Source organism: Stegodyphus dumicola, chromosome 9 (assembly GCF_044657685.1).
Source record: "Stegodyphus dumicola isolate Sdum_Otavi_A_Nest chromosome 9, ASM4465768v1".
Taxonomy (NCBI): domain Eukaryota; kingdom Metazoa; phylum Arthropoda; class Arachnida; order Araneae; family Eresidae; genus Stegodyphus; species Stegodyphus dumicola.
The window spans coordinates 145,892,640-145,919,722 of record NC_140776.1 but is presented as its reverse complement, the minus strand read 5'-3'; the positions used below and the strand labels follow the sequence as shown (position 1 = coordinate 145,919,722).

Sequence of the window (27,083 nt, the reverse complement as noted above, 5' to 3'; positions counted from 1 at the left end):
AAATATTAGCTGCTCTGTATGTAAATGTAGAAGGCAGTGCTCATATTTCATAATCATGTGTTAGTTGATTTGAATGAAGGTTTATACTGCAACAAATTTATGTTATATTACGATGAAAACAAGAATCACAAATACAATTAGGCTGAATACGAGCCTGCAAGTGAGGCCCTAGGGAAAAATGAAAGCAGGAGCAAAATTAAAATAAAATGCTTGAATATTAATGTCAAAATGATAAAGAAGAGGGATGCACAATTTTGAGATTTGATCCACATATTAAATAGTATAGCTCCAATCACAAGAATTCTACATGTCCAGTTTGTAATTTATCAAAAAATAGCATATGACAAGATATGTATATTCTAGCACAAGACAGTCATATAACTCGCAAATTACTTAAAAAGACACTTACATATAATAAATAACTATATCCACTTTACTCAAATGTATATAATTATACATTATTTTTACCTTAGTTAAGAGATTAATATTCTATTTTTGACTAAATTAATACACAGTGAACTGCATATGAATTTTTAAAACTAAAATTATAACAATTGAAGCCAATACATACCTAAATGCTCATGAAATTCAAGTTTAAGATTGCACACATGCTGATAATCAAAATTAAATTAGTTAGCTTTCTTTTAATTTTAATTTGTTTAATTAATAATTAACCCAAACTAAAAGGATTCATCCCACATTTTTACTAATCAGAATCATCATGTTTACAGAAAATTAAACAAAAAACCTCTTCTTCCCCAAATAAGATTTCCTGGCAGTTCCCTTCCCAGTCTTACTTTTCTAAATGTATGTATTACTTCTTAAATTACTAATACATTTCTTGAATACATGTAGCATGCTTCTTCGTCAAAAATAATAATAATAAATAAATAAAAAATAAAACCTTCTTCCTCAAAGGTTTTTCTTTTTCTTTCTTTCTTTCTTTCTTTTTTTTTTTTTTAATTTCAAAATACTATTCTGTTAAAAGAAAGAACTTGAACATAATAATAATAAACTATGGATCAGCACTTAAAGTGATAACTTTAATAGATACAATATTTGCTTTACATACTTTTATCAAATGAAGATCATATTCATTACTATCACAGACAAATATGCATTTGTTAGATTTTTTTAAGGATAACAATAAAAACTTCTTTACTTTGAGAAGAGTCTTTAAAATAAAATGAAAAAAAAAAAAAAAAAAAAAGATTATAAATAGATAGAGTGTGTTAGACAAATAACAGCAAAACAAGTTCTGCAACTTTGCAACATGCAAATCAGATCTTTAACAAACTACTAGTGCTGTAGTTTCCGTCGCATTTAAGAAGGTCATGTGTATATAATATATATAAATATTTTTTTTTAAATTCAATAAATAATTCTTTCCTGTGATCTAAAATATGTATAAAGTTATTGCTAAATAAAAGTAAATATACAGACTTATAATTAAAAGCACCAATTGTTACTAAAACATAGTCATATTTCCTTTTAAATATATCTAAAACAGTCTTAAAATTTTATAACATATGAAGCCTCTCTGTTTTAAGCATATACCACAAGTGGTAAATGATAAAATTCTTCGCATGTACAAAAAAATCTCTGCACATTGGCTTCAGCATATCAGATACAAAATGTAATGCACAGTTAACAGCATCAATGACTTGAGGCAGAGCTAGAAGAAGGTAATGGAATTTGCCACACAATAAGGTGGCTTTGTTCCGACCTCAACGAATTCCTGGACGAACGATCACTCATATCTGTACCATCACTATCATCATCTTCATCACCTATACAGATTGAAAGGAAAAGAGAATTTGGAATCATTATTAATTAATTAAACATCCAAAATATGTGATGTATATGAACACATGCAAGTGTCTGAGGATAACACATACAGGATTTATTTCTTTGCAACAATAATATCAGATTAGTACTTCTAATTACAAAGTTTCTTATATATATATATATATATATATATATATATATATATATATATATATATAAAACAGAATCTCATCAGTAAAAGAGGCAATTTTTTTTTTATACAAAAGTGAAAACACTTTTAGCAATCAGGATGAAATTCTATAAAAAATATATATAAATCTGACATGGTCATAAAGCAAAATTCCCAATTTAAAAAAATATGCATTATGTTTTCAAAAGTAGAACACAAATAGTTCTATACTGTTACGCATAAAATTCACAAAAAACCTTTACTTAATATCTTCATGTGTCCAAAAGGGTAAGATTACGGAATTTTAGTAATATGATCTGTGTTTGAATCCCAGGAAAAATACAAGCTGCATGAAGGTTTTTGTGGTTCTCCAAATATGTAACATAAATACAGAAAACAGAACAAAGACTTCTCTTCCCTCAGGCAGATTATCTGATATATTTTGCAGTGTTTGATTAAACGAACACACGATTAACCACAAATTTAATAACAAATACTATTTTACTCAATACAGAAAAATTAATTATTAAAACCAGTCTACTTTTTCCCCTATTGTTGCTTAAATTAAGTGAAAAAATCATTAATTTCCCTTGCATTAAAAATGGCTTAAGTGAGTAAATTCATTCTCAAATATCTCTGAATTGCAGATAAAAGTATAGAGCACTTTGATTTTAACTTACCAAAGGATTATAAATGTTTTATTAAATGGGATATTTGCCCAGAATGGATACAATGACAAAAAATTTCGCCATGACACATTTCAAATATAATCAAAATATATAAATTTATAAATGTGACTCTAAATTCGAAACCAATTACAGTAATGTTTCTAAAACTAATTATTCAAATTGTTATCTAATTTCTAAAACTGTTAATTTATTGATACAATAATCTAATTTTCTAGGTTTACTTAAAGAAAAAGTAAGCCATTTAAGTTTCATAAACATAATCAATTTAATACAAATGTATTCATTAAATACATTCATTTTACCCTTTTAGCACTGAGAATCCAACATACATTTAAAAATACATCACTATAATCTAACTACGGCAAATTAATGGCTGTCTTGTTAAAGTCTAACATACTAAAAGTTCACTAAGGCATTTTGGAAAAATTCTTCACCACAGTTTGCAATTCCTTAAATGTCTTTCTGCATAATAATTAAGTATGAAAGCAAATTTGTTCATCTCAGCAGCACGTGCTTTATTCAAACACATCGGAAGCCTACAGTACAAACATAACATAAAACAACTCACAAGCTGAAAGAATGGATTTACAATATTTTTTAATGGCAGAAACTTTAAATGAAATTTTCAATAAATTTAGTCATTTACATTTCCCTGTTATGTTGTTATGCAAAATTATATGGTCACTGATATAAGCAAATTAAAAAATAAATATATAAGGTCATTACTAATTTTTAATTGATGATTAAAAACTTGGTTTTAGAAAAAAGTTTTCAATGCATTTCTCCTATTTTCATAAAAATTTCCATTTTTAAAAAATGTGGGGATTTTTTCCTCCCATATTGGAAAAATCAAAGCATTAGGTAGTATTCAGTTGTACCATTAAAAACACCTTTAAAATTTTACCAGTTGTACCATTAAAACTATACAGCGTTGTACAGGAGATACAAATATACAAGCATCTTTACATTATTCATTCTCACGAATCTTTTTAGTTGCATAAAATGCAGCAATGTACCAAAAAAAAAAAAGTCTACTTTTCATAATACAAACTGTGAAATGAAATACATAGGGCTGCCTTTGTAATCCAAAGAGCTTGGGAATAGAAATAAGAATGAAAAATGTTTTCATACAAACAAATGTTGAGTACATATTAATGATATTTCTACACAACATTCCAACTTAAACATTTTTCACTATCCATCACCAGTTCCCCCATACTTTTGTTGTATACACTTGCTTTCTAATGACTCAAACAACAAATCAACTTATTTGAAGGAAATTATCAGCTACTAGAAACTTTTTCTGCCAATATTTCTTTCTGTGGGCTTTCATTTGTCCTTTTAGAAATTTCAAATACAATTTACACAGAGGATTACCATCCATACAGTTTATTTCTGCATATATATTATATATTCTGAGATAAATTTAAACTGCGTTTTGACTAATAACACAATAATTCTTATGACCAGTCTCTTTCTATTAGACAGTCTTAAGCATATGGTATATAAACGAATATGTGTGGAAAGAAGAATAACTAAGGCAAAAAATATTGCAGTATTACTTTTATATATAATGTATCTTAAAACTGAAAAGAAGTGACACCAAGATCTAACATTTGAGTATTGTTTAATTTGAAGAATCTGGCAACTTCTAGCAAAAAGAAAAAGTGGAAGCTGGCCACTGTTATTTTGTGTGTTTTGGTTGTGCTATTCTAAAGAGGTTATACGAATTATGCAAAATGTTTCTTAAGGTGCAGATGGCAAGAGTGTCCATCTGAGTGAAATATGCATAGGTTCTCATTTGTGCATGTAATTTCTGTTAACAGAAGTAACATTAAAGAAGTAACAGTTTGCTACATTTAGATGAGAATCTCTCAGAAATGAGGTTATGCTGATTATGCACTATGTTTTTTATAGTGTGGATGAAACAGGGGTGTCCATCCGAATTAAATATGTATAGGTTCTCAATTTTGCATGTAATTTCTGTTAAAAGAAAGAAAATTATTAAAGATGATAAAGTCTGCAACATTTGTATGTGAATCTCATAAATTCTGTTTATGACTGTGACTTAATTCAATGTTCAAACAATGTAAATATATAGGTAGTAACCTTCTCTCATCTTATGTCCAATTCAACTGGACAAATAGTAACAGCTAAGCATAACTGCAGACCATAACAGGATTAAAATATTGTTCCTTGAAGTTATATTTTATTCCTAAGTTATTCACTTTTTAATCAAATAATAACCATTGTTTTAGACTTAATAAACACATTCATGAAATAAACGTAAAAAATAAGCTTAAGGTTAGGGAAAAATACTATATTGAATTTATAATTAAAATGAGAATATATATATATTCATGTAGAAAACATATTTTCTTACCAATGCGAAAATCTATATAACCTTCGGCACCTGACATTATATACATATATTTGGGCTTGACTGGTTTTTCAGTAGTGTCAAAATCCTCTTTATCATCAGATAATGAAGTGACTGAATTCATATCACCTTGGCCTACAAAAGAAAAAATGATGATAAAAATTCCATGCAATATATAAATTACATCCAAAATTATTAATTCTATTTATTCCATGAAATTTGGGCAAAAATAATTGTTCAATAAAAGATTAAAAGTATGGTTCGTTAGATTTAATTATACAGAAAAAGAAGCAAAATTTTTTAGTGAAATATATTTTTATTCAATACATCATTGAGGTTTCATGCAAAAACAGTTCACAATTTGTTCTCAGTCACACCAATATTTTCATTCCATAAATATAACATTATTTTTTAATATGTTATAAAATTTTTACTTACATTATAAATAAATGTTTATACCATGCACTAATTTTTGAAAAAACCCATAACAACAAATCAGTTCATACAAGATATTCGATGTAAAAAAGTGCAAAATATAAATAACCTATACTAATATGAATTGTAATAAAATTTACAAAAACAAATGAAAAATAACTGTAGGTAAACTAGTATCACACTATATAAGCTAAACTAATACCACACACTTTAGTTTGTAAATAAGTTTACAAATCCTATACATCATAATATAGATGCATCTATCTTAAACTAAGACCTATTTAAAGTTGTCAATCAATTAAAAATCTTAATTCTAGTAGGGACACTATAATCATTGTAGCAGCATAAAATAAGCCTGAGTATCAACACCTATTCCTACAGAAAACTTGCATTATATATATTTCAATCAATTTTTTAAAACATTGCTAGCTCAATCAAAGATTTTAAGAAATTTATGTTCAAATTTAAACTGCAAAATCTACACAATAGAGGGAAGACTTAGATGACATTTTAAAAATTGTTTTATTTGTAGCGTATTTGATATTACTTTTAGCAAAAAAAAAAAAAAAAAAAAAAAAAAAAAAGATGACATTTTAAAAATTGTTTTATTTGTAGCGCATTTGATATTACTTTTAGCAAAAAAAAAAAAAAAAAAAAAAAAAAAGCATATTGATGCAAAAATTATAGACTATTAACTAAAAGTAACACTTGCTTAAAAATCTTGCATGCTATTCATATCAATTTCTGCATAATGTTATATAAATAGTCAACTAATCAGAAATTTTTAGTTTTAATCAAAATCATTTCAAAAAGGAGAGATTGTATTTTACAGGGGAAAAAAGATTAATGAATAAAAACAAATAGTTTACAAAAGATTTCATATTTACTCATGATGAAAGAAATAAAATAAAAACAAATTGCTTACAAACTATTTCATATTAACTCATGATATTTTTTAAAGCTAGGTTATTAACCCTCTGAGTGGCATGGCTACTTTTATCAAATCATGAGATTTGCTACTACTTAGAATATATTACTTTGTTATTTAAAGCATTTCGTTTTATTTCTTTTACTTATTTTAATATTAGCTGTTTTTTACCTTAAGCCAGCTCGTATAAAAACAACCGAAATAAAGGAAGGTAATAATTCAAATTGATTAACTTATAATGAAACACTAGCCAACTCTTTAACCAAAAAACAGCAGTCACTTTGAAAAATTTTAATTGCATTTACTCAATTACTCATAAAAAATGTAGTTTAGTTTATACAAGCCAAACTAAAAGCAATCTAAATCTTAGAATTAACAGCCATAGATCACATATTAAAAAGCTTTCTCTCAAATTCTCCTAATTTAAAAAGAGATACAAAAGTAATAGAGCATTTTCATTTACACAATTTCAATGACACTGCAATTAATATCCTAGATATTATTCCTGATAAAAAAAAACACGCTTTCTAGCGAATCACTTCATATTTTAAAAGACAAGACTCTTTACCCGTATGGCCTTTATTCTTACATTAACAATTCTTATTCCAAATTTAATGCTACAGTTTATGAACAATTTGGTATTTTCATCATTAAAACTATTAGAGAAACTAGAGAAGGAAATAAAGCAAGGACAGGTCTCAAGTTGATATAATTTGACAAATTACAAAAAATACTTTTAAGGCTAAGCTAACAAAATGAGATTGATAAAATTCAAAAATTGTTTAAAAATCATCAAGAATTAATTCCACAACTGTATTTCATAAGCACACACATCAAGAAAAGGCAATCATAAAAACACACAAATACTTAAGATGTAGGAAGTGTCATGATAACACTAATTGAAACAAAAATTATTCTGTCACTCTATGCAAAAACATATAAGGATTTAAGCATACAAAGCTCATCATTTCTTTGTCTCTCATTTTACAAAATCTAACAATGGTAGGTCTTATTTTTATTTCTTTTCCTGATTTACTACCTGCTATATGCCTACTTCTTGACATTTTTTTTTGGGGGGGGAGATTGTATTTTAGGTTACATTTGTGCTTACTGATAGTACAATTCAATATTTACTTCACTATATTTATCAAGGAATTCAAAAATCTAGCTAGATCTCAGAGTTTTTACTCAGAGCACTACTAAATTTTTTATGATGAAATATGCAGCTGAAGATTTTATTATAACTTCTTTTAATTTATAAACACCACAGCAACAGCGGTTAAGTTCTTTTTTCTCTTAAAATATAAACAAAGTAAATATTAAAATACATCACTATGCTCTGGTAAATTAACATTTTAAAACACTAATACATATCTTGCATTAAAAAAACAGCACTATAGCAATTGCATTATATTTGATATCATGATGCATGAATAAATATGACCAAACTGTGTTAGAATTTATTCTAATTAAATTTTTCTTTTGCTTATTAGTGTTAGTTTGCCAAATGAAAATTCAATAATATTTCACCAGACCTTTGGAGAAATAGGTACTTTGTAAGGCTTTGCTTTCCATCATACCTGGAACAGCTACAAAGAATTTCACTGCGTCTTTATGACCATGGAATGAAAGCTGTGCTTCAGACATTGAACAATATGGTACAAAACTACCAGGAGTAAGGTTGTCTTTGCCATCAGCATATACCCGTATTGCATCTCCTGACAACTGAGGATCATCCTGGGACCATCGTTTTGCACCAGCTAAAAAAACATATTACAACAACATTTTAAAAATTTGAAGTATATATTTAAAATTTCTAGCATAAAAAATGTTTAACATTTTAGATATAAATTTTATTCAGAATAATTAAAGTCAAATTATAAATTAAATATTTTTATTAATGATACTACCTATACAAATAGAAGAATGAAAATTTAAGCATATTAATTGTGACCATTTAAACTATAAAACACAGTTCCTATTTATTATTTACTATTTATTATTCCTTATTTACAAAATTAACTTAAAAACAAGTTTTCATAACCTACCTATTAAACTTTTAAAAGAAATACCTGAACACATTTTTATACTTTTGTTTAGTATCAGATTTACAATATATTTCTTGAATTTACAGATCACTTATTTGAAACACAAAATTATTTTCTTTTACTGGTGAATGTTAAACTTTCTCAATTTCTTCATGGATTATTCAGTCTTTAAATATTTTCATAGTTCTCACTGATTTTTTTTTTTTTTTTCATTTCTCTTTTAAACCACTTTTTTTAAATAATCTTTATGCACGTATTAAATGCCAATATGAAGCATTTTTGTTTGTTCCTAAAATGAACATTCCTTTTACAATGTTCACTTAATACTACTAGTAGTTTAATAAATACCAAGAAAATTCTGGCAGCAAACTAAGTACATTAGTTGGCGATAAGGGTTCCACAGATTTTGATTTTTATATTTTAATAATGCAATCTTTTCGAAAATCATTATTCCAATTCATGATGATTTTTATCTACCACATCTAGATCTTGGTAAAAGTTAGCAACTTTACTTCTTGAATAATATATTATGCACAGCTATTTGAAATGTGCTATGGTTGCTTTCAAACAAATTTTCTGTTTTAACTCTTTCATATGTCTGCACTTTTCAGCACTGCTCATGCACAATATCTTATATTTAGTGATTCATAATTTTAACATATGGGAATAAAAATTATCTTCATTATTTGACAGTATTCCATGATTCTAAAAAAGGTGGATAGCTTCCACCTTGTTATTTGCAAAGCCTAGAAATCCAATAATAAAACAAGAAATGCTGAACATATAAAAGATAAATTATAAAAACTTAACATGTGCTTATGAAAAGAACATAGTTACAACAGGAATAGTTAATTAGTTAACTGATTAAGACAATGCATATGCAGATAATCTGCTTAAGGGAGGAGTGCTTTTGCACTTCCTAGAGGATATTGGTTCATATTTATGATACACATGGGAAAAACACCACAAAAACATCTTTACAGACAGCCCATTTAAACTCAGCTCAAAGTAAAAGTGTTCAGTTGATCTTCCCACTAGGCAACTAGGAAGCATGGTTATTACAGAAGGCAAGACATTTATAAGTAAGTTATTACCAAACACAGGATCAATTAAAATTGACAACAGTAGTTAATATCTAAATAAAAATACTTATTAGCAAATTATTACAACACATCAGCATGAGCTAAAATCTCCAACAGTACTTAATATATAAATACCATATCACTTTTGAAACTCTCACACAAAAATCTGATGCTGTCAATGACAAAAATATTATTGCAAAATGCCCAGCTACCCGGCAAAGGCATTTAGGTTGCCAGAAATTGGTTTGCTTGTTTATTGAGAATACGGCAAAGCACACTAGGGCTATCTGCCTAAGGGAAGGGATGCCTTCATAGAGGACTTTCTAAGGGAAACTGGCTCATATACACGTTACACATGGGGGAAACCAAGAAAACACCCATGCAGCCAACCCGTTTGCAGGATTTGAACCTCGGACCGAACTATCAGTGTTCATGGACTTTACTGCTCGGCCGCTGGTGGGCTCGCCAGAAATTGGCACGGTTGCCAGATTTGGCACGCAATCATCCATCTGGTGACAAAATTGTCAATATAACATAGATGGAGCATTCTAGAATAATTTCTTACCATTTTTCCTGAGAATGTTCCCGAAGGCAGGTCAAAAGCTATATATACCCTGCCTGCATGCAAAGTAGAGTAGTATGTTAAGTCCAGAGATTAGCTTGAGAGCAATCGACTGAGTCAAGAGCTGCCATTAAGCTATCTTCACCATTATAGCCTGAATGCTGTGTTGCTGACTGATTCGGCACTTTTGTCATAATTTTTCGATGACTTTGGAACTGTCTTGTGTAATACTGGTGAATAAACTGTGTTCTGATTCTTCATCAAATATTATTATTCCAAATCCATGAACCCATGAAACGCCCCACTCAGACCACAAATTTTAGTAAAATGGGTATGCTTAACACAATCAACAACACAAAAAGCTGATGTTGTCAATGATAAAAATATCTACTTTTGAGATTTAAAATTATTTAAAAATTTTACCACAAAATACAACTTAACCTAAAGATGCCATACTGAATCAATTTGCAAGAAGCCCATTTTTACACCTTACAAAAGCAATCTACAAATTATAGCAAATATATCAGGTTTGCAAATTCTAATATGTTTATGCGATTTTCTGGCAGATTATGCCTAATCATTCATTGTGATTTATGTAGTTGCTTCCTTTAACTAATCAAGTTATAAAAACATAATGGTAGAAAAGGAAAAAACAAAACATGTTTTTCATGTTTAATCCTAAAAGAATAAATGCAATCAATTAGCAAATTGGAGAATGCACAGTTCGAATCTATAAATTTATATTGAGACATATGAAAAACATTACTTAATATGCTTTACAATATTGATACAACAGAGAAACTTACGTTCATGAAGTGGAACAGAAAGTATTACTCCATTGCCGGTGCCTATCCAGAGACGGCAGCAGGATACAGCCAGAGCTGTTATCCGAACAAATGAGAAACCTAGTTTACCTGTACCTATATATATAAAAGCAAGAAAAACAATTATTAAATCTAATTAAATGAATACAATAATACCACTCAGCTACAATAAGACACTCACTTCCCTGGCAAGTGCTGCTTTACACCAATACACATATATATCTATGTTTTCAAATGTAATATCTACAGATTCTAAATGTTCTTACAATATTCACTTATCTCATTCAATACTATTTCTATAAATCCATAAAATGTAATTTCTTTCAAGATATATGCATACTTCAAAAATTTCAATTTAAATAATTATATGCAATATAAAATAAGTCACTGATATCTTGCCTATAATTCCATAATGTAATAACATTAAAGTTAGGATTAAGAAAATTTGATGCTACAAAAAAATGGAAATAAGAATTGTACCTAAAATTTTTGAAATATATGGCTCAATATCAACATCTTGAAGATGCTGATATGTATGTGCATGGTATAATCTCAGTGTGCTGTCAAGTCTGATAGATAACCAAACACCATCTCCAATCCAAGCCAATTGCCGTACCTGACTCTCTTTCCTTGGGTGAGCATCAAAAGATTTCTACAAAAAAATAAATAAATAAATAAATCTGAAAGGTTTCAGATTTTAAATTACGTCCAAAGGGGCTTTTTTTTTAACATTTTGTGTGTTACCATTACTTATTAAAGATCATGTTCTTTGCACTTAAACCATAAAATTCAGTTCAATAAGAATGTCGCAAAATAATTTTAAAATGAGCACATCTTTAGAATTTCTGATACACAGTTCCGTGAGGTGGAGGTAAAAAGGTCCCCCCCCCCGTAGAGTGTTGCCATTGCTCGCTTTTAAATCATTGTGTTTGTTACTCAAAAATTCGTTTAAGTTTTACAAAATATTAAATCAATAATAAAACAAATCCCAGATTTCAAATCTGATTTTCCACATGCCCGTATTCGTAGGAGGATTACATCATTCAAAATTTAATGGCTCTACGTACCGCTGTTTTATCACAATGCGTGAAATATACATACTTTTATGCAGATTTTTCATTATTTAATTTCTTCAAATATAGTGCAGGACTGTAATATTTGGTGGCAACAGTTTGAAAAGTGATTTGCCGTTTATAGTGATTCAATGCAAAATCGCTATTATTATTTTTCAAATCCATGAACCAGTGAAACACAATATCTAGTTTTGAGATTTAAAATTATTTTTAAACTCTACCACAAAATGCAATTTAACCTAAAGATGCCAGGCTGAATCAATCTGCATAAAGCATAGTTACACAATTTACAAAACATAACACCCTCACTCAGACCACAAATATTAGGCAAATGGGTATGCTGAACACAATCAACCGTCAATGATAAAAATACCTACTTTTAAACACTTGCACTACAACTAAACTTCACGGTTGCGGTGCAGTGCGCTACAATATAACAAGCGATAAAGTGTCTCATTTACACTGCTCCGTGTCTGCGAGTGCAATCCAGAGCTGTAACTCAAGAAATAAACAATCTCGTTGTTAGGTGACATGTGCACCACGTTATTTTCATTTTTGCGATAAATGCCTATCGATGAGGTGTTCACGTCGCTAGTGGTTTGACACAAAAGCATCTCGATGTGCGTGGCACGTCTTTTTAGCACAAGTGGTTAAAAATAATAGTCCTTCAGGGACAAAGCCCCTTTAGACTAATAAAATATATAATACATTAATATTTAGAAATTCTTATTTTCTAAAATGATGATAAAATGCAGACAACTAAAACAACTGAACACGAAAGAACACACACATTAAAATGAGATATAAAGAAAAATAATCTAAATTCGTAAAAAGATGAAGTAAAAGTGATTTTTGAAACTAACATAAATATTTATATGCATATGAATTGGTATATGCTTCAATAATATTTTTAGAACTTTATATATATATACATATTTAATATATATATGGATCATTAGAAAGGTTCTGCAAATTTTTTATGGTAAATACAAATAAAGCAGTACACAATCATAAGAAACTTCCACTGAATCACATAAGCCCCATTTTTTTCCAGAACTTTTTGCCATCTCTTAGGACAGCTGAAAAATTCCATTTTTAAAAGATTCATTGGGTTTATTTATAAAGTTATCATTGTACTGTTTAAAAGTCTCCAAAAAAGTGAAATCCAAGCCATTCAGAGAATTCTGAAGTGATCTGGAAATGAAAATCCACAAAGACAAGGTCTACTGAGTATTGAGAAGGGGAATGATACAAAATGTCTCATCCATACTCAACAAGTTTTTGTTTTACATTCACCAAAATGCTCGGCCAAACACTCTCATGATGGAAGACAAAACCTCTAAGATTTGTCAATTCTGGGTGCTTTACTTTGACTTTGGGTTTCAAAACTGCCATTTGGGAATAATACTGAATTTATTGACTGATTTGGGGCTTCCTGTATGATGGGACTGCAAAGGAACTGTATACAATCCATACTATGAAATTCCTTTGTAATCCCACCATACACAAAGCATGACTTTTTTGGGATACAGCCCACATCTTGAAGCTACTAAAGGAAGTTCATTTGGATTACCCCATGACTTTTTTCCTGAACATTATTGTATAGTATCCATTTTTTATTTCCAGTAATGACTTGTTTCAAAAAAAGAAACTTCTTTATTTTCCCCCCAGCAAAGAATCACATGCCAAAACTCAAGCAAGCACATTCTTGTCTGTTAAAGTATGAGGTACTCATACATCATAGCAGCTTGCCTACCCAATCTTCTTTAAATTGCACGTGTGTACAAATAACATTGTACTGTACATTTTTGAATAAATATTCTGTCTGATAGTTTCTGCACTATAAAACTTGGATTTTCAATTATTAGCTACATTTTATAGTGGACGGTTCCCAACAAAAATCATCATCTAAATTTCCACATTTCTCAAACCACCTTCAAAATGTGTAATCCAAAACAGCACTTTTTCCATATAAAGCACAAATTTTACAAGCACTCTGATAAGCATTCTTTTTCCCCTTTTTAAAAATAAAAGGATATACTATATGATGAATGTTAACTTTTGAGTTCTCGATTCTCAGCACTGAATTGAAACATAAATTACATCATAATGCATGTTAGAATTATGCATCATGAGCAGAAAAAGACTGTAGAGAAACACTCACTCGATCAAGGTAACTCTGTACAGAAGTAACAAACTAATTAGGAAAAACAAAAAACACTTTGATTTAAAAAAACACAGAACTTGGAATTATATCAATATATACTGAACACATGTGCATGCATGCATACCTACATACATTCATATTAAACATGACCTATTCCAAATGTTAGATTCAAAATGCCTACCCATATAACAAGTCGTTCTGTTTCTAGGTCTGCCACTAGTTCTACTGAAGCTTTCCATTTCAGCTGCAGCTTTATGTTTACAAGTAATGGATAACACCCCGCCAACTTACAAACTACATGAAAATCTCATTGTGGGGGCATCAATGCGCCCCATTTTGGTTAGAATTAGAAGCAGAAAATATTGTTTTTCGCACCTCTCCAAAACCCATGTTTTAAAAGAAGTACATTGATAATATCTCTGTCCTACAGATACATTTAGAAAACAAACTCAAAACACTATTTTCATTTACCTCGGAAAACTTCCCTCACCTGCAGTTTATTAATAACAGATAAGTTATTCAATATATATTTCAGTCCTCTGAACAATATTCAATTTCTTGATCCCATAAGCTTGATGACATTCTGCAGACTACCATACACAAACTGTCAGTTCTAAAATAATTCTATACGATCCTTTTTAATTTCATCCTCATAAAACAGCTGCTTTTTATTTTGACTTAAGATCAGCTAAAGAATTTTGAAACTTTATGAACCTGAATTTTATAAAAATGAATATAAATTTATTTTTTAGAACAGCAACAAATAATAAATACTCTTGTAATTTTGTTAAAAAATTTATAAAATCAACTGACAAACTTCTGCTGCTATTTCAACTAGATACAAGTCCTAGTCCAATCCATCTGGAAATTGCTAAATACAGATAAATCGCATATGAGCACAATAGGTATATTAGAAGTGTATAATTCCCCACCAATGATCAGGATTCAAACACAATAACTCAATATATGGGTTTGATAATTAAAAAGTCCCCAATAAGAATTGCCATGCATAAGAAAGATATTTTCAAACTCTCCGCTAACCAGTAAATCAACGAAAAAAGTACACTGACTATATACTTTTTGTAGCATTCAAGCTCAATAACTGGTGCAGAGTCAAAACCATCCACAAATCCTACTACAAAGGTAGCCTTAAAGTCAGCTAAGCACTAAAAGTCACCACTAGAGAATATGTTACAATAAAGACCTACCTTTCGATATGTCCACACATTTGGATGTCGATCCTCCCATGAAATACACCAATCATGAAGAAAGAATCAACACCAAGAGAGAAGGAATTTGATCAAACCATTCATTCCAATTCCAACTGACAAAGCAGGTGGGTTGTCTACGAAAATTTCCTATTTTACTAATATTTGATTTTTCATGTATTGGTGCACCATCCTGTATTAGCCATTTAAAACACTGGGTACTTTGCAAAATACTGCACTTCTTCCTTTAATACTACTCCTATGACTTTTGATCTTTCTGTATTTATTATACATACTGCATATAAATAAAATCCAAATATTCTATTGAAAATCACCTTTTACTACTTTAATTTTTAGTTCTCAACAGAAATAACCTTCCTATAATTCCTTTTACTTCATGAGAAAGAAATAATAAAATTTTAAAAGTGTCATTAGTATTTCAGTCCTTATACCAAGAAATGACTTGCAATCACATAATTATAACACACAGCAATTTCACAGAATTGTATTCATGATTTGAAAATACAAATACTTCATATTCATTCTCAGATGATAATACAACATCCATTTATTACTTAAGGTAAATTACCTTTTAGATGGCCTAATATTTGTTGTTGTTGTTGCTTATGCTTACCTAACTCACGTAGTCAGCCCAAAACCACGAAATTCCTCGTGACAAGGAGTGGAAGATTATGTCTGTCGCTAAAAACAGCCTTGAGTACTTAACAGGTGACAGTGCAATTTGGCTCAGTTCTGCCCCCAATTTTGATGGACAGCACCCGGGGGGGAGGTGAGGGTACAGGTCCGATGGTCTCCCACCCCTTTTACCAAACCACACGAGAGGTTTCTTGGTTTGCCCCACATTTAGAATGCCGTCATGCCGCACCAACACTATAAATTTACAAACATGCATGCTTTCTCCGAGATCCGACCCCTTGCCCTTTGGCACAGTCAGCGATGCTGACCACTATATCGGTTGGGCAGCGGCCTAACAAATAAAACCTTTAGGTAATGACAGAAATTGAAATCTATCAAAAAATAAATAACTCAGATGCAAATATAACACTTAATAATCTTTGAATGACTTTCCTAATATTAATTCTTCATCTACAATCAGAAAAAAATTACACCTACATTTACTTTTTCAAAATATTTAATACTGTGCATTTATTAACCAGAAATAGCAAACAAGATTATGTAACAGAAAAAAGAATGAGATTTAGCTGAAAATACACTAAAATTGTAACTCACAGTTTGTCTTAAAAACAAATGTTTAAACAAATAATATTTATTTCTGAAAATTAACATAAATACAATTGCATAAAATTGACTTTAAACTTTCACTAGATATTCCATACATTACATTTAAAATATGAAACAAATGAGTTATCAATTTATTACCTCTATAGATAATGTCTTTGGACACAAAACATGAATAGTATTTCGATAGCCACACCAAACTTTATTATGAACAACAACCATGCAACGAATTGAATAATGTGGATATCCCAGATCTAACAGATGGTAGTTATTAAGTTCCCACTGGTTATCTATAAAGAAAAATGCATTTTTAGAATCATCAGCAGAGAATATGAAAATTCCCTTCAAAATATGAATTCTCTTAAATACACGCACCTTCTCCTCGATGAAATATAGCAACAGTACCATTTGCCATTGCTGCAACAACTCTACCCCTTAAATGCCTACAAAAAAAAAAAAAAAAAAAAAAAAAAAGAGATTAATATTATGCAAATATATAATAACATATAAATATATAATAAGATATAAATTTAATGCTTAACAAATAATCCAATATTACATTAAATTAATGAACATCCAATATCATCAGTTTAAGAAAAAGAATATCACTTAAATAAAGCAAAAGAAAAAATAATTATGAGATACATTCTTATAAATTATTTCATAGTAGTTTCATAGTAGACAAAATAAGCTTTAACCTTTTTAAGACTGGATGGCCATTATAGTGACCATAGAGTCCTCTCTTTGAAAAGACAGGGTTGTCCACTTTAGTGGCCATGTCTTTTTCCCCCATTTTCCGGGCTGAAAAGTGGGGTGAAATGTCAAATTTGACGTCCCTGGGGTTTTAATCTAAATAACCAATTATCTCTTTCAAAGGCCTTCCTTTTGCGACATAGATGCCCCCTTCTGAGAATCCATTAAACTACACACAAGAATCTTTGTTGCAAATAGGAGGTGATTTATTTCTTACAGGGGGGAAAGCATTCGGTTCAAGATTCCCCGTCCTTTGGTAGCTTTTACTGCTACCAAAGCCCCGGCCTCAAAAGGTTAAGAGAGAAATTTTTACACTGAATGTAAACTGTCACTTAAAAATGCACTATACATGTGAACACAAATTGAAGAGAGAATGCTTGCATTTGTTTGTAGGTAACTGAAAGGTTTCTGATGTTAAGAGATTGCATGATAAGTATTTTTACGCAAATTATTATATCCATCAACATTTTTTTTTCCCCAAAAAGAATATCTTATTCACAGAATCTTAAAGAATTCATGCATGATTCAATCTGTGGAATTTGACAATGAAGGTTGTGTGTTAGTGAGCTCCGAATGATAGCTTGTTCTCTTGATTCTTCCCTAAGTTTCTTCAAATTGCTTTTTTTAAAAAAAACATGGGTTTGAATGTGCTGTTAAACAGTGCTAGTGACATTAGTAGACCATCATGTGGACTTAAGTCCTGGTAGAAATGGAGCAGCTTTTAATGGACTTGGTTTCGATAAATTGGATTTAATAAAACATTACATTTTCTGAAAAAACTGCTTGACCACTGTGACCAAATCTGCAGTGCTAATAAGAAATTTACCAAGGGATAACTCACAAGAGAATAAGAGCTTATAATGTATGGTGATTAAGTTACAAATCTCAGCGAATGAGGATAGGATAGCAAGTTAGGTGTGATTTCTTAAGTGCACATAATAATATTAATACCCTATCAAAATAGCCCAAGACTAAATAGCTCGACAAAACAGTTCCAAAGAAATAGCCCAAGACTATAGCTTTACCTGAAACAGTGTCCAAATTCAAATTCTGAATATTTATTAAAAAACATATTTAAAACTGCCTTATATGAAAAAAACAGCCAATAACTTCTGTGTTATAAAAAAAAACCTTTTAACATTGTGTTTTGAATTGCTTTTTCATAATGTTACTGAGGATGTTGATTCTCAGATATCCTGAGGACTTCTTAAGTCAACATACTGAGGATATCCTATTCAAGTCTCAATGTCCCGTGATATATGAAGATCTCCTGAGGACTTCATAAATCAACATCTTAAGGAGGTCCTGTTCAAGTTGTAATGTCCCCGGAATATATGAAGATCTCCTGAGGATGTTGTTTCTCAGATATCTTCAGTACTTACTTTTTATGGAAGCTGATATCTGAAAATATTAAAGTAAAGTAACCTTGTACCACACGCAAGTCATATTATAAGAATCGAAATCTTACTCTATGGATTACTATTCTGCATATGAAAATTTAATTGTGATGCTTACACTTATTTTTGTCTTGTATACATTGGCTGTAAGTAATAATATTTTAAATTTTTGTTGTTGTTTCACAGTGCCTAGTGACCAGAGCCCTTTCTTACAAATTATAGGCACATTTTTTTAGCCGTTTTGAGTTTCATATTGAAAGTGTGTTTAAGATTAAATTCTAATTGCTACATAATATATTTTATAAACATTATTTTATATATTTTGCTAATATCTTTGAACACAAATATTATTTACATTACAGGTTCGCTCAGAAAATCTTTCACAAAGACATTTATCCTATGAACAGATGGGCATGATGATGCTTTAAGTAAGTAATCCTTCAGGCTGCAGAGAATGAAACCACTAAACTCTGGTAGCTCAACAGGATTTAGATCCTGGGGAACTAACAGGCTGCATGAGATTTTTCATGTTTTTCTCATTTTTTGTGTATAGTGTATAAATGAGCCAATCTCTCTTAAAAAAGCAAAGTTGTTATTAAAGACATTCCTTTCCTTTGTTAGACTGCCTCTAGTGCTTTGCCACAGATCCTTAAATCAGGCTAATAATATATATATATATATATATATTTTAATTTCCAATGGCCAGCACTAGCTGTTAGAGAGAAAGAACACTACTAAGGCTGGAAGCGGTGGTCACTTTATTATGAGGGTAACAGATAGGCTACCGTTGCCTCCTATGAGGGTACAGGGTACAGACAATTTACATCCATGCCTTATCTGACATTCGAACTTGGGCCCCTCTGTACGGCAATCAGTCACTAACCACTTACCCGTCTCTGCGGTACTAATCAGAAATAATGTAGCACTAAGTTGCTTGAGAATATGGTGCCATGCACGATATTAAGGCATGGCTGAACCATACACTTACTAAATCAAGTTATAAAAGTATTCTATTAAATTCATCGAAGATTTTAGAGCAAAACGTATTACTGAAAGGATTTAGATCCAAAAATAGTTCCATTACCTAGTTCTTAGCATAGAAATAACTATACTTTGAAACTGCAAAAGAAAAAAAATTTTGATCTCTTACACTATTATATTAGTAATGAATGATGTTTAGTGCTGTGCAGTAATACATAACAATATTTTTTTTTAGAAAACAAAATTTTAGTTTATTTATGAGGTTTAACTTGCTTTAATTTGAATTTATAATCAGAAGAATAATTTTATTGGGCTAAAAAATTCATTGCCGTTTCTTCGTTCATTTTCTGGTAAGTTCTTTAATAATGAGAATTAGTCTTTCAAAGCGACTGAGGTAAGTAACTTATTTTTTACCTCTCTGTAATAGAATGAGGTTTAAGAATAGGAAGAAGTAACATTACGTTCTTACTCTCCTCAAACCTCTGCTACCTTAGGGAGCTCTTTAACCATACAAATATCCAATCTTTGCTAAACAAAGTGCGAAAAAAATACATCCAGCGCTCTCCAATCTTATACGTTATGTCGGCAATGCTACATGACTCCTCATTATTTAACAATAATTACTGCTTAATTAATTTATTTGTAACATCCAGAAAATGCAATAAACACATTTCTTCAAGGTATATAACACAAAGTTAAATGTTGTTATGAAAACTCAAAATTAGATAACAGAAGATTAAATAGGTGTTCAAACTTTAAATTAAAATGATTTAATTTTTAAATGAATTGCGTTCTTTAAACTCAGCAGTTTTCTTATTTTATTTTATACTTATATATATCATAAATAACAATTGAAGTTGAAAATCTTAAATTTTTGTTTCTATTAATACCATTGTTCGTAAAACTGCTTCTCAACTTTACTTTGCATTTGAGAAACCGAGCTCCACTCAGAAAGTAACGCCTCTTAGCACTTTTTCTGTAGCCGATGCCCCAAGATTTCTTTTTGTTAACGTGGAAGATTTCCCTTCTTTGTATCCCCCTGCAAGGGAAACATACCTTCACAACAAAGCACACAGAATGCCCCCAACGGTTTTACTTGCTCCGTAATAGTGATATCCTTGAAGAACCACACAAAGTGGAAAGTACTCGTACTTACTTTCTGATTTCCAGAATTCAGCTATTCTGCTAAACGTTAATTGCCGTCGTTCCAAATTCTGTTTCAGTTAGGAACTGACTTGCTGACACTTGCAAGCGTTACATTGAGAGAGTGTGAAAAGTAAGTTTCAAAATTTTTCCTTTATTCTACAAAAATGATCAGAACTAAAAAAAAATTCTCTCAGCTATCTAAAAGACGGATTTATAGGAGAATAAATCAACGTATATTATCGGATTTGTCAGAAGATGAAGTAGCATTTAATTACGAAAAAAGCCTGTGCCAAATTTTCGTGCTAGCGAATGTTCTTTAAGCTCCATTTCAAACTGTGATTCAAAATATGAATTTTTATGTCTCAAGATGAACTGACTGATGACGATTACCAGAATGATTATCCCATTTTAAGGAATATTCCAAATATAGGATTATTAAATATTCCGTTAGACTTTATGCACCTTGTGCGCTTAGGAGTAGCATGAAAAATGATTACTATTAGGATAGGCGGAGGCACCTTACAAGCACGATCGCCACATAAATATGTTGAACTAATTTTTAAAAAAAATTGAACAGTTTTTAAAGCCTTATGTACCAAATGAATTTACAAGAAAACCAAGGACTCGAAAAGAATTGAAACACTGGAAAGCTACAAAATACCGTCAATTTTTACTGTACACTAGCACACTTATTTTTTTATTTTATTTTATTTATTTATTTATTTTTTTCCAAAAAGCTATATGATTATTTTTTACTACTTCATATTTCAATTAGACTCTTATGAAAATACAGAATCAGACGGCAATTGTTGAATACGCACAGTCCTTATTAAATCTCTTCGTAGTAAATTTTGGGCTTTATTATGGTAAACGGTATATTTCTCATAATGTTCACGGCCTACTACAAATTTGCGAAGATGTAAAAATGTTTGGGCCATTAGATAATTACAGTGCATTTAAATTTGAAAGCTATATATCTTCCATAAAAAAATTTATTAGAAAATCTTCCTCTCCATTACAGCAAATAACAAGACGAACTCATGAACTGTTCAATCATATTGTAGCCATCAATAATGACTCAATCAACATAACCGACTTAGTTCATAATTTCAAAATTTACACATATCTGGGCCACTACTTAAAGGTTATTAAATGCTTAATTTTATTATTGAATTTTGAATACAAATTAACTGAAGTCAGAACTGAATTTTTAAAATAATTTAATTATGAATATATTGAAGAATTCAGTTTTGGGCTATTGAATGGTTAAATATGATTGAAGTATTTTTAATATTTTAAAGCAAAATTTTCTCTTATAATATTTTGTATTAATAATTCATTTCAAGTCCCTTGCTCAGTTTTAGATATATTTACAAATTATTAAATAAATTGAAATTCAAATTGAAAAAATAAACTGTATAAATATTCTTAACATTTCTTATTTTTCCATAGTAACCACAGATGGAGGACCTGAGACTATCTGTGGAAAATAAGCAGGTTTAAGGTTATCACAACACCTTCATACCCTTTCACTGGAATATAAAGAAGATTCCTGGGAATATACTGGGATGTAACATTAAGCAATTGAAAATATGTATTTAAAAGGTTAAAGGAATATTGTAACAAATATTTCAAATCCTAATAACATCCCATATGTCAGTGGGACCTAGATATGACGTCCTAAGGATATACTGGGATGTGACATTAAGCACTCGGGAGGATGAGTTTAAGAGGAAACTGGGATTTTACGGGATGTCCTGAGGATGTAGTAAGTAGGACTTTAAATCCTAATAACATCCCATAACACTGTCAATGGGACATAGATAGGATGTTCTTAGGATATAATGGGATGTGTTTAGGAGGTTAGTGGGATATCTCGGAATGTCCTGAGGATGTAGTAAGTAGGAGTTCAGATCCTAATAACATCCTGTACGCTGCCAATAGGATTTTGTTAGGATGTCCTGAGGATATACTGGGATGTGACATTAAGCACTTGGGAGGATGTGTTTAGGAGGTTCGTGGGATATCCTGAGGATGTGCGCATATCCCGCGAGCAACATCCTCAGGATATCCCAAGGATGTTTTTATGCTATCTGGGATATAACTAATACCATTCAGAGCCAAAAAATATTTCAAGCAAGTAAATAGCCTGATATGTTAATCGCATAAAAAATGCATCTGACATATTGAATATTAATCAAATTTTAAAGTTTACCACAATACCGTATTTGACGGCAAGATGGAGCTGGGAATCGAAGGTTATGTTTTTGTTTTTTAGCAGTCTTCAGTTGATCTTCCTGCAGTCGCCAGATACGTATCATTTTTTCGATAGGTGGTGGACCGAAAAGCCTTGCTGCTGCTCTGTTTACATGCACTTTGGCGTAATTTAACACTCCTACTATTTATAGTTTATACTGAATTTATATACTAGTTTATACTACTAGTTTATACTGAATTGTATAGCTTAATCTCTTGTTTCCTGTAGTCATATTTTCCAGGGTATTTTTTTTTTAAGAAATAGTTTTAAGTACCGATACTGACACGTTTATACAGAGTAGCCCCGATACCGACACGTGTGTCGGCTGAGTCAAAGTCTATGTAAAGAAGAAAAGGCTCCATACATGTAATGTGACCGTCGAACCTGTTCGAACTTCAACATCAGCTTCGAGCTTTGCCGCTTTTTGGCAACAGATATTTCACGCATGCGCAAAATTATTATGGCAGATGTAGAAAAAGTTACGTATGTATGTCTAGACCTTTATCCGGGCTAAAAATAGCATTCAGTATTGAAAGTTAACTTGTGTTCTTCACGTATAAGAGGCAGGTAACTTTTTTGAGACCAAATTTAGGAAAAAAAGTGCGTCTTATATGCCGTCAAATACGGTATATGAGCATTCTCTCTCTCACACACATACACATATTAAAAACATTGTTCACACATTTAAAAATTCCCTAAATCCCAATTATCATAAAATCCACAAATTAGATTATGAAGAAAAATTTAAACATCTATGGAAGCTATGGAAGAAAACAACTCTACCAATACTTACACAATATTCAATACTGCATCTTTCAGTTTCACAGTATGTATACATCTCCACCACTGGGCAACAGATGAATGCACATATATACTACAATACAAAAGATTTATTTTAGCAATTATATACTAGTTATCTCAATGTAAAAAAAAAAAAAAAAAGAAAGTCTTCAGATTTTATATTATGCCCAAAGGAGCATTTTTTAATGTTTTGCGTGTTACATTTGTTTATTAAATATCATGTTCTTCGCAATTAAACCATAAAATTCAATTTAACAGCAATATCACAAAATATTTAAAACAGCATATCTTCCAATATTTCCAATACACAGTCTCGTGTCCTGGAGATAAAAATGTTCCCCCCCAATACAGTGTTGCCATTGCTCGCTTTCAAATCGTTGAGTTTCTTAATCAAACACTCATAAATGCTATAGAAAATACAAAATAGATAATAAAACAAATTAAAAATTCGGGCTTCCAGATGCCCACATTCGGGTGGAGACGTACGTTAATCAAAATTTGATGGCTCTAGGTACCGTTGTTTTATCACAATGCGAAAACATACGTACATTTATGCAGATTCTTCATTATTTAATCTATTTATATATAATACAGGGCGATAATATTTGGCAGCAACAATTTAAAAAGCGATTCACCAATTATAGTGAATCAACACAAAATGCCAAAATGAAATTAATAGCCCTTCTGGGCTAATGCACTTTGGGCCTTAAAAAAAAAAAGGGGGGGGGGAAGCATTTCTTTGGTTCTATTATAAATATTAGCTGACTCAAATACTCACTCATAATGCAAATATCTAATACATGACAAACAGTTTTTTAGGGCAAAAAAACATATATTATATCAAACACTTACATAGCAACTATGATTAGCAAATGGACTGAAAATTTGATTCATAAGAATTTTCTCACACGTCTTACAATTAGATTAAGTACCATTATTTTTCTTAAGAAGGTTCTTGAAAGTAATTGTTTGCAGTTCTAGGTTTGTACTAATTAATAGGCCTAATCACCCATCTAAACAAACAAAAAAATAATTACAAATAACACAAAAAATTTGATTTAAGTAAAAAGCTACAGAAGAGAAATCTGATTGTGAATTAGCTATGTGGATACTGGTGTTATAGCTAGATTAAAAAGAAAGCCCTTTAAAATGGCCGTTAAAAAGAAAGAAAAAAGAATAACTAATATGAAACAAAAATAAAATAAAAGTCGAAAATCCTCGTGAAATTTAAGAATGCCTTTAAAACTCACAAAAATCTTCTGCAACTATTACTTGATTTGTAAAATTCATTACTAGTGATAGTCATTACTTTTGATTTAATGAATCTTTATGCCAAGGCTTGAAATGAAATTAAAAGCTTCATGATAATCCATAAATCGAAAACATCTATCTCTAATATAATGAAAAATTTTCTACTATAAGGATACATAAGGCATTTGGATTTGTCAAATTCATGTCCAATTTTCAAAAATTAAAAAATGTTAATTAAGAAACTAGAATGAATACTGGGTGGAGAAAAACAAGATTAATAAAGGTTGTAGAATTTTATCAAAGCAAAACATTTTGAATGCAGAAACTAAAAAGAGAAATCAATAGAAAAATAGGAAGAAAATCAATAAATGTTAAATACAGTACCAAGTCCATAATCCGGACTCATCGGGACTTTGGCGATTCCGGATTAGGGGTTTTTCCGCATTATAGACCATCAATTTAAATCTGGTAAGATGGCATGCAGAAATTATACAATTAAAAATATGAAACTGTGATTTCTGAAATAAAGAGCAATTATGATCTAAAGGGTATCAAAATTTACAAAAAAAAAAAAAAAAAAAAAAAAAAAAAAAGCTTAATATTTATTTGTTTACTTTAGTAAACATTTCTATCAATGTAAGTTGTTTAAGTTGCTTTATTTTTTCTGCTAATACTTTCTCTTTAATTCTATAAACAGGCATAATTTCTTGTTCAGTTACAAAGTTCCAATGTTCAAGTCCTGTAATTGCTGTGTCAAGACTAACTTGTCAATCGAAATTTTTTCATTTTCAATAACATTCTTTATTACTTTCTTCACTATTGGAAGCGCACCTGGGTAAACACTTTACTGGCTTTACATACATGTATAGCAGACGCGTGCATCAAACGCGCATGCGTAAGTTTGTGGCTTTGAGGTCCAGATTATAGATCATTCCAGATAATGGATGCCGAGACTTTGTACTGTATCAAGCATGAGCATCAGATCAGAATGAACTGACAGATTAAGATTTATATAACTTTGCTCCAGTATTTGAAACAATAAGAAAAAATTTCAGTATGGCTACAAAATGATGGAATATAATAAGTTTTTTTCAGAACAAAATATATTCTATGCACAGAGCTATTCTGAGCTACCCATGTTTTCCAGTTTTTTGGACTTTTCAGGGAAATGAAACTCACTGAATTTAGTAACATAATTGTTGATATTTAACTGCAATTTAAAGATTATAACTAATACTAAAAAAATATTTATAATTATAACTTAATTTTTACTTTTGAAATAATTTTATATTTGTTTTCCTTAATTATAAATATCTCATGTGACAAAACAATAACTGAACTAGGAAAGCTTTCATTCTGTCTCATTAGTAAATTGTCAGTACTTGATAGTTAATGAGTCTAAAATCTTTAATACTTCTCCGTGCTTTGAGATTTACCACAGTCAGTCTTCATTTTAAATTTTGTTACTTCTAACTGTAAATAGTCTTTATTGTGTTGTTTTATTAATTTTAAACTTTATGGATGGATTTTATCAATTAAAACTTTGGAATAATTTGAATAGCACTTCCGAAAATTATTTTACAAGATAAGCAATTTTTTAAGTATATTTTCATGTGAAATAAAGAAATAAATGTTATTAAGTGCTAATTTTAGCATATATAAGAGCTCAAGTAATAATCTAAAATAATACCAAAAATTACGATGCTAGAAGTTAAACTTTTTTTTTCTGATTTTTTTATAAAATTAGGCTTAGCGATGCAAAACCTCCGTCCCGTACAATGACTGCCTTTGGTTCCCTTCCGTCCTGCAAGAGTGTCTTAAACAAAGGCGCGCCTTCGCAAACGGGTTAAAGTTCAGAATGATTACAGCAAATTTTTACCTTTT

The 27,083-nt window shown here is 30.2% G+C and overlaps 1 protein-coding gene across 5 annotated transcripts in view; it reads right to left on the bottom strand.

Annotated features, from left to right (window-relative positions):
* Positions 1-1,022: 1,022 nt before the first annotated feature.
* The window catches only part of LOC118200252 (C-Jun-amino-terminal kinase-interacting protein 4-like), a 104,215-nt gene continuing 78,154 nt past the window's right edge, over positions 1,023-27,083 (bottom strand). For 4 of the 5 annotated variants that reach the window (XM_085824204.1, XM_085824207.1, XM_085824205.1 and 1 more), the window contains 8 exons: positions 23,941-24,021; positions 16,989-17,056; positions 16,755-16,903; positions 11,386-11,557; positions 10,888-11,001; positions 7,925-8,149; positions 5,030-5,161; positions 1,023-1,790 (listed from right to left, as the gene is read on the bottom strand). In XM_085824204.1, the coding sequence (XP_085680330.1) occupies positions 1,657-1,790; positions 5,030-5,161; positions 7,925-8,149; positions 10,888-11,001; positions 11,386-11,557; positions 16,755-16,903; positions 16,989-17,056; positions 23,941-24,021 (1,075 nt within the window). In that variant the 3' untranslated portion in view covers positions 1,023-1,656. The remainder of the gene's footprint in view (positions 1,791-5,029; positions 5,162-7,924; positions 8,150-10,887; positions 11,002-11,385; positions 11,558-16,754; positions 16,904-16,988; positions 17,057-23,940; positions 24,022-27,083) is intronic. The other variant, XM_085824206.1, reaches the window with a different exon arrangement.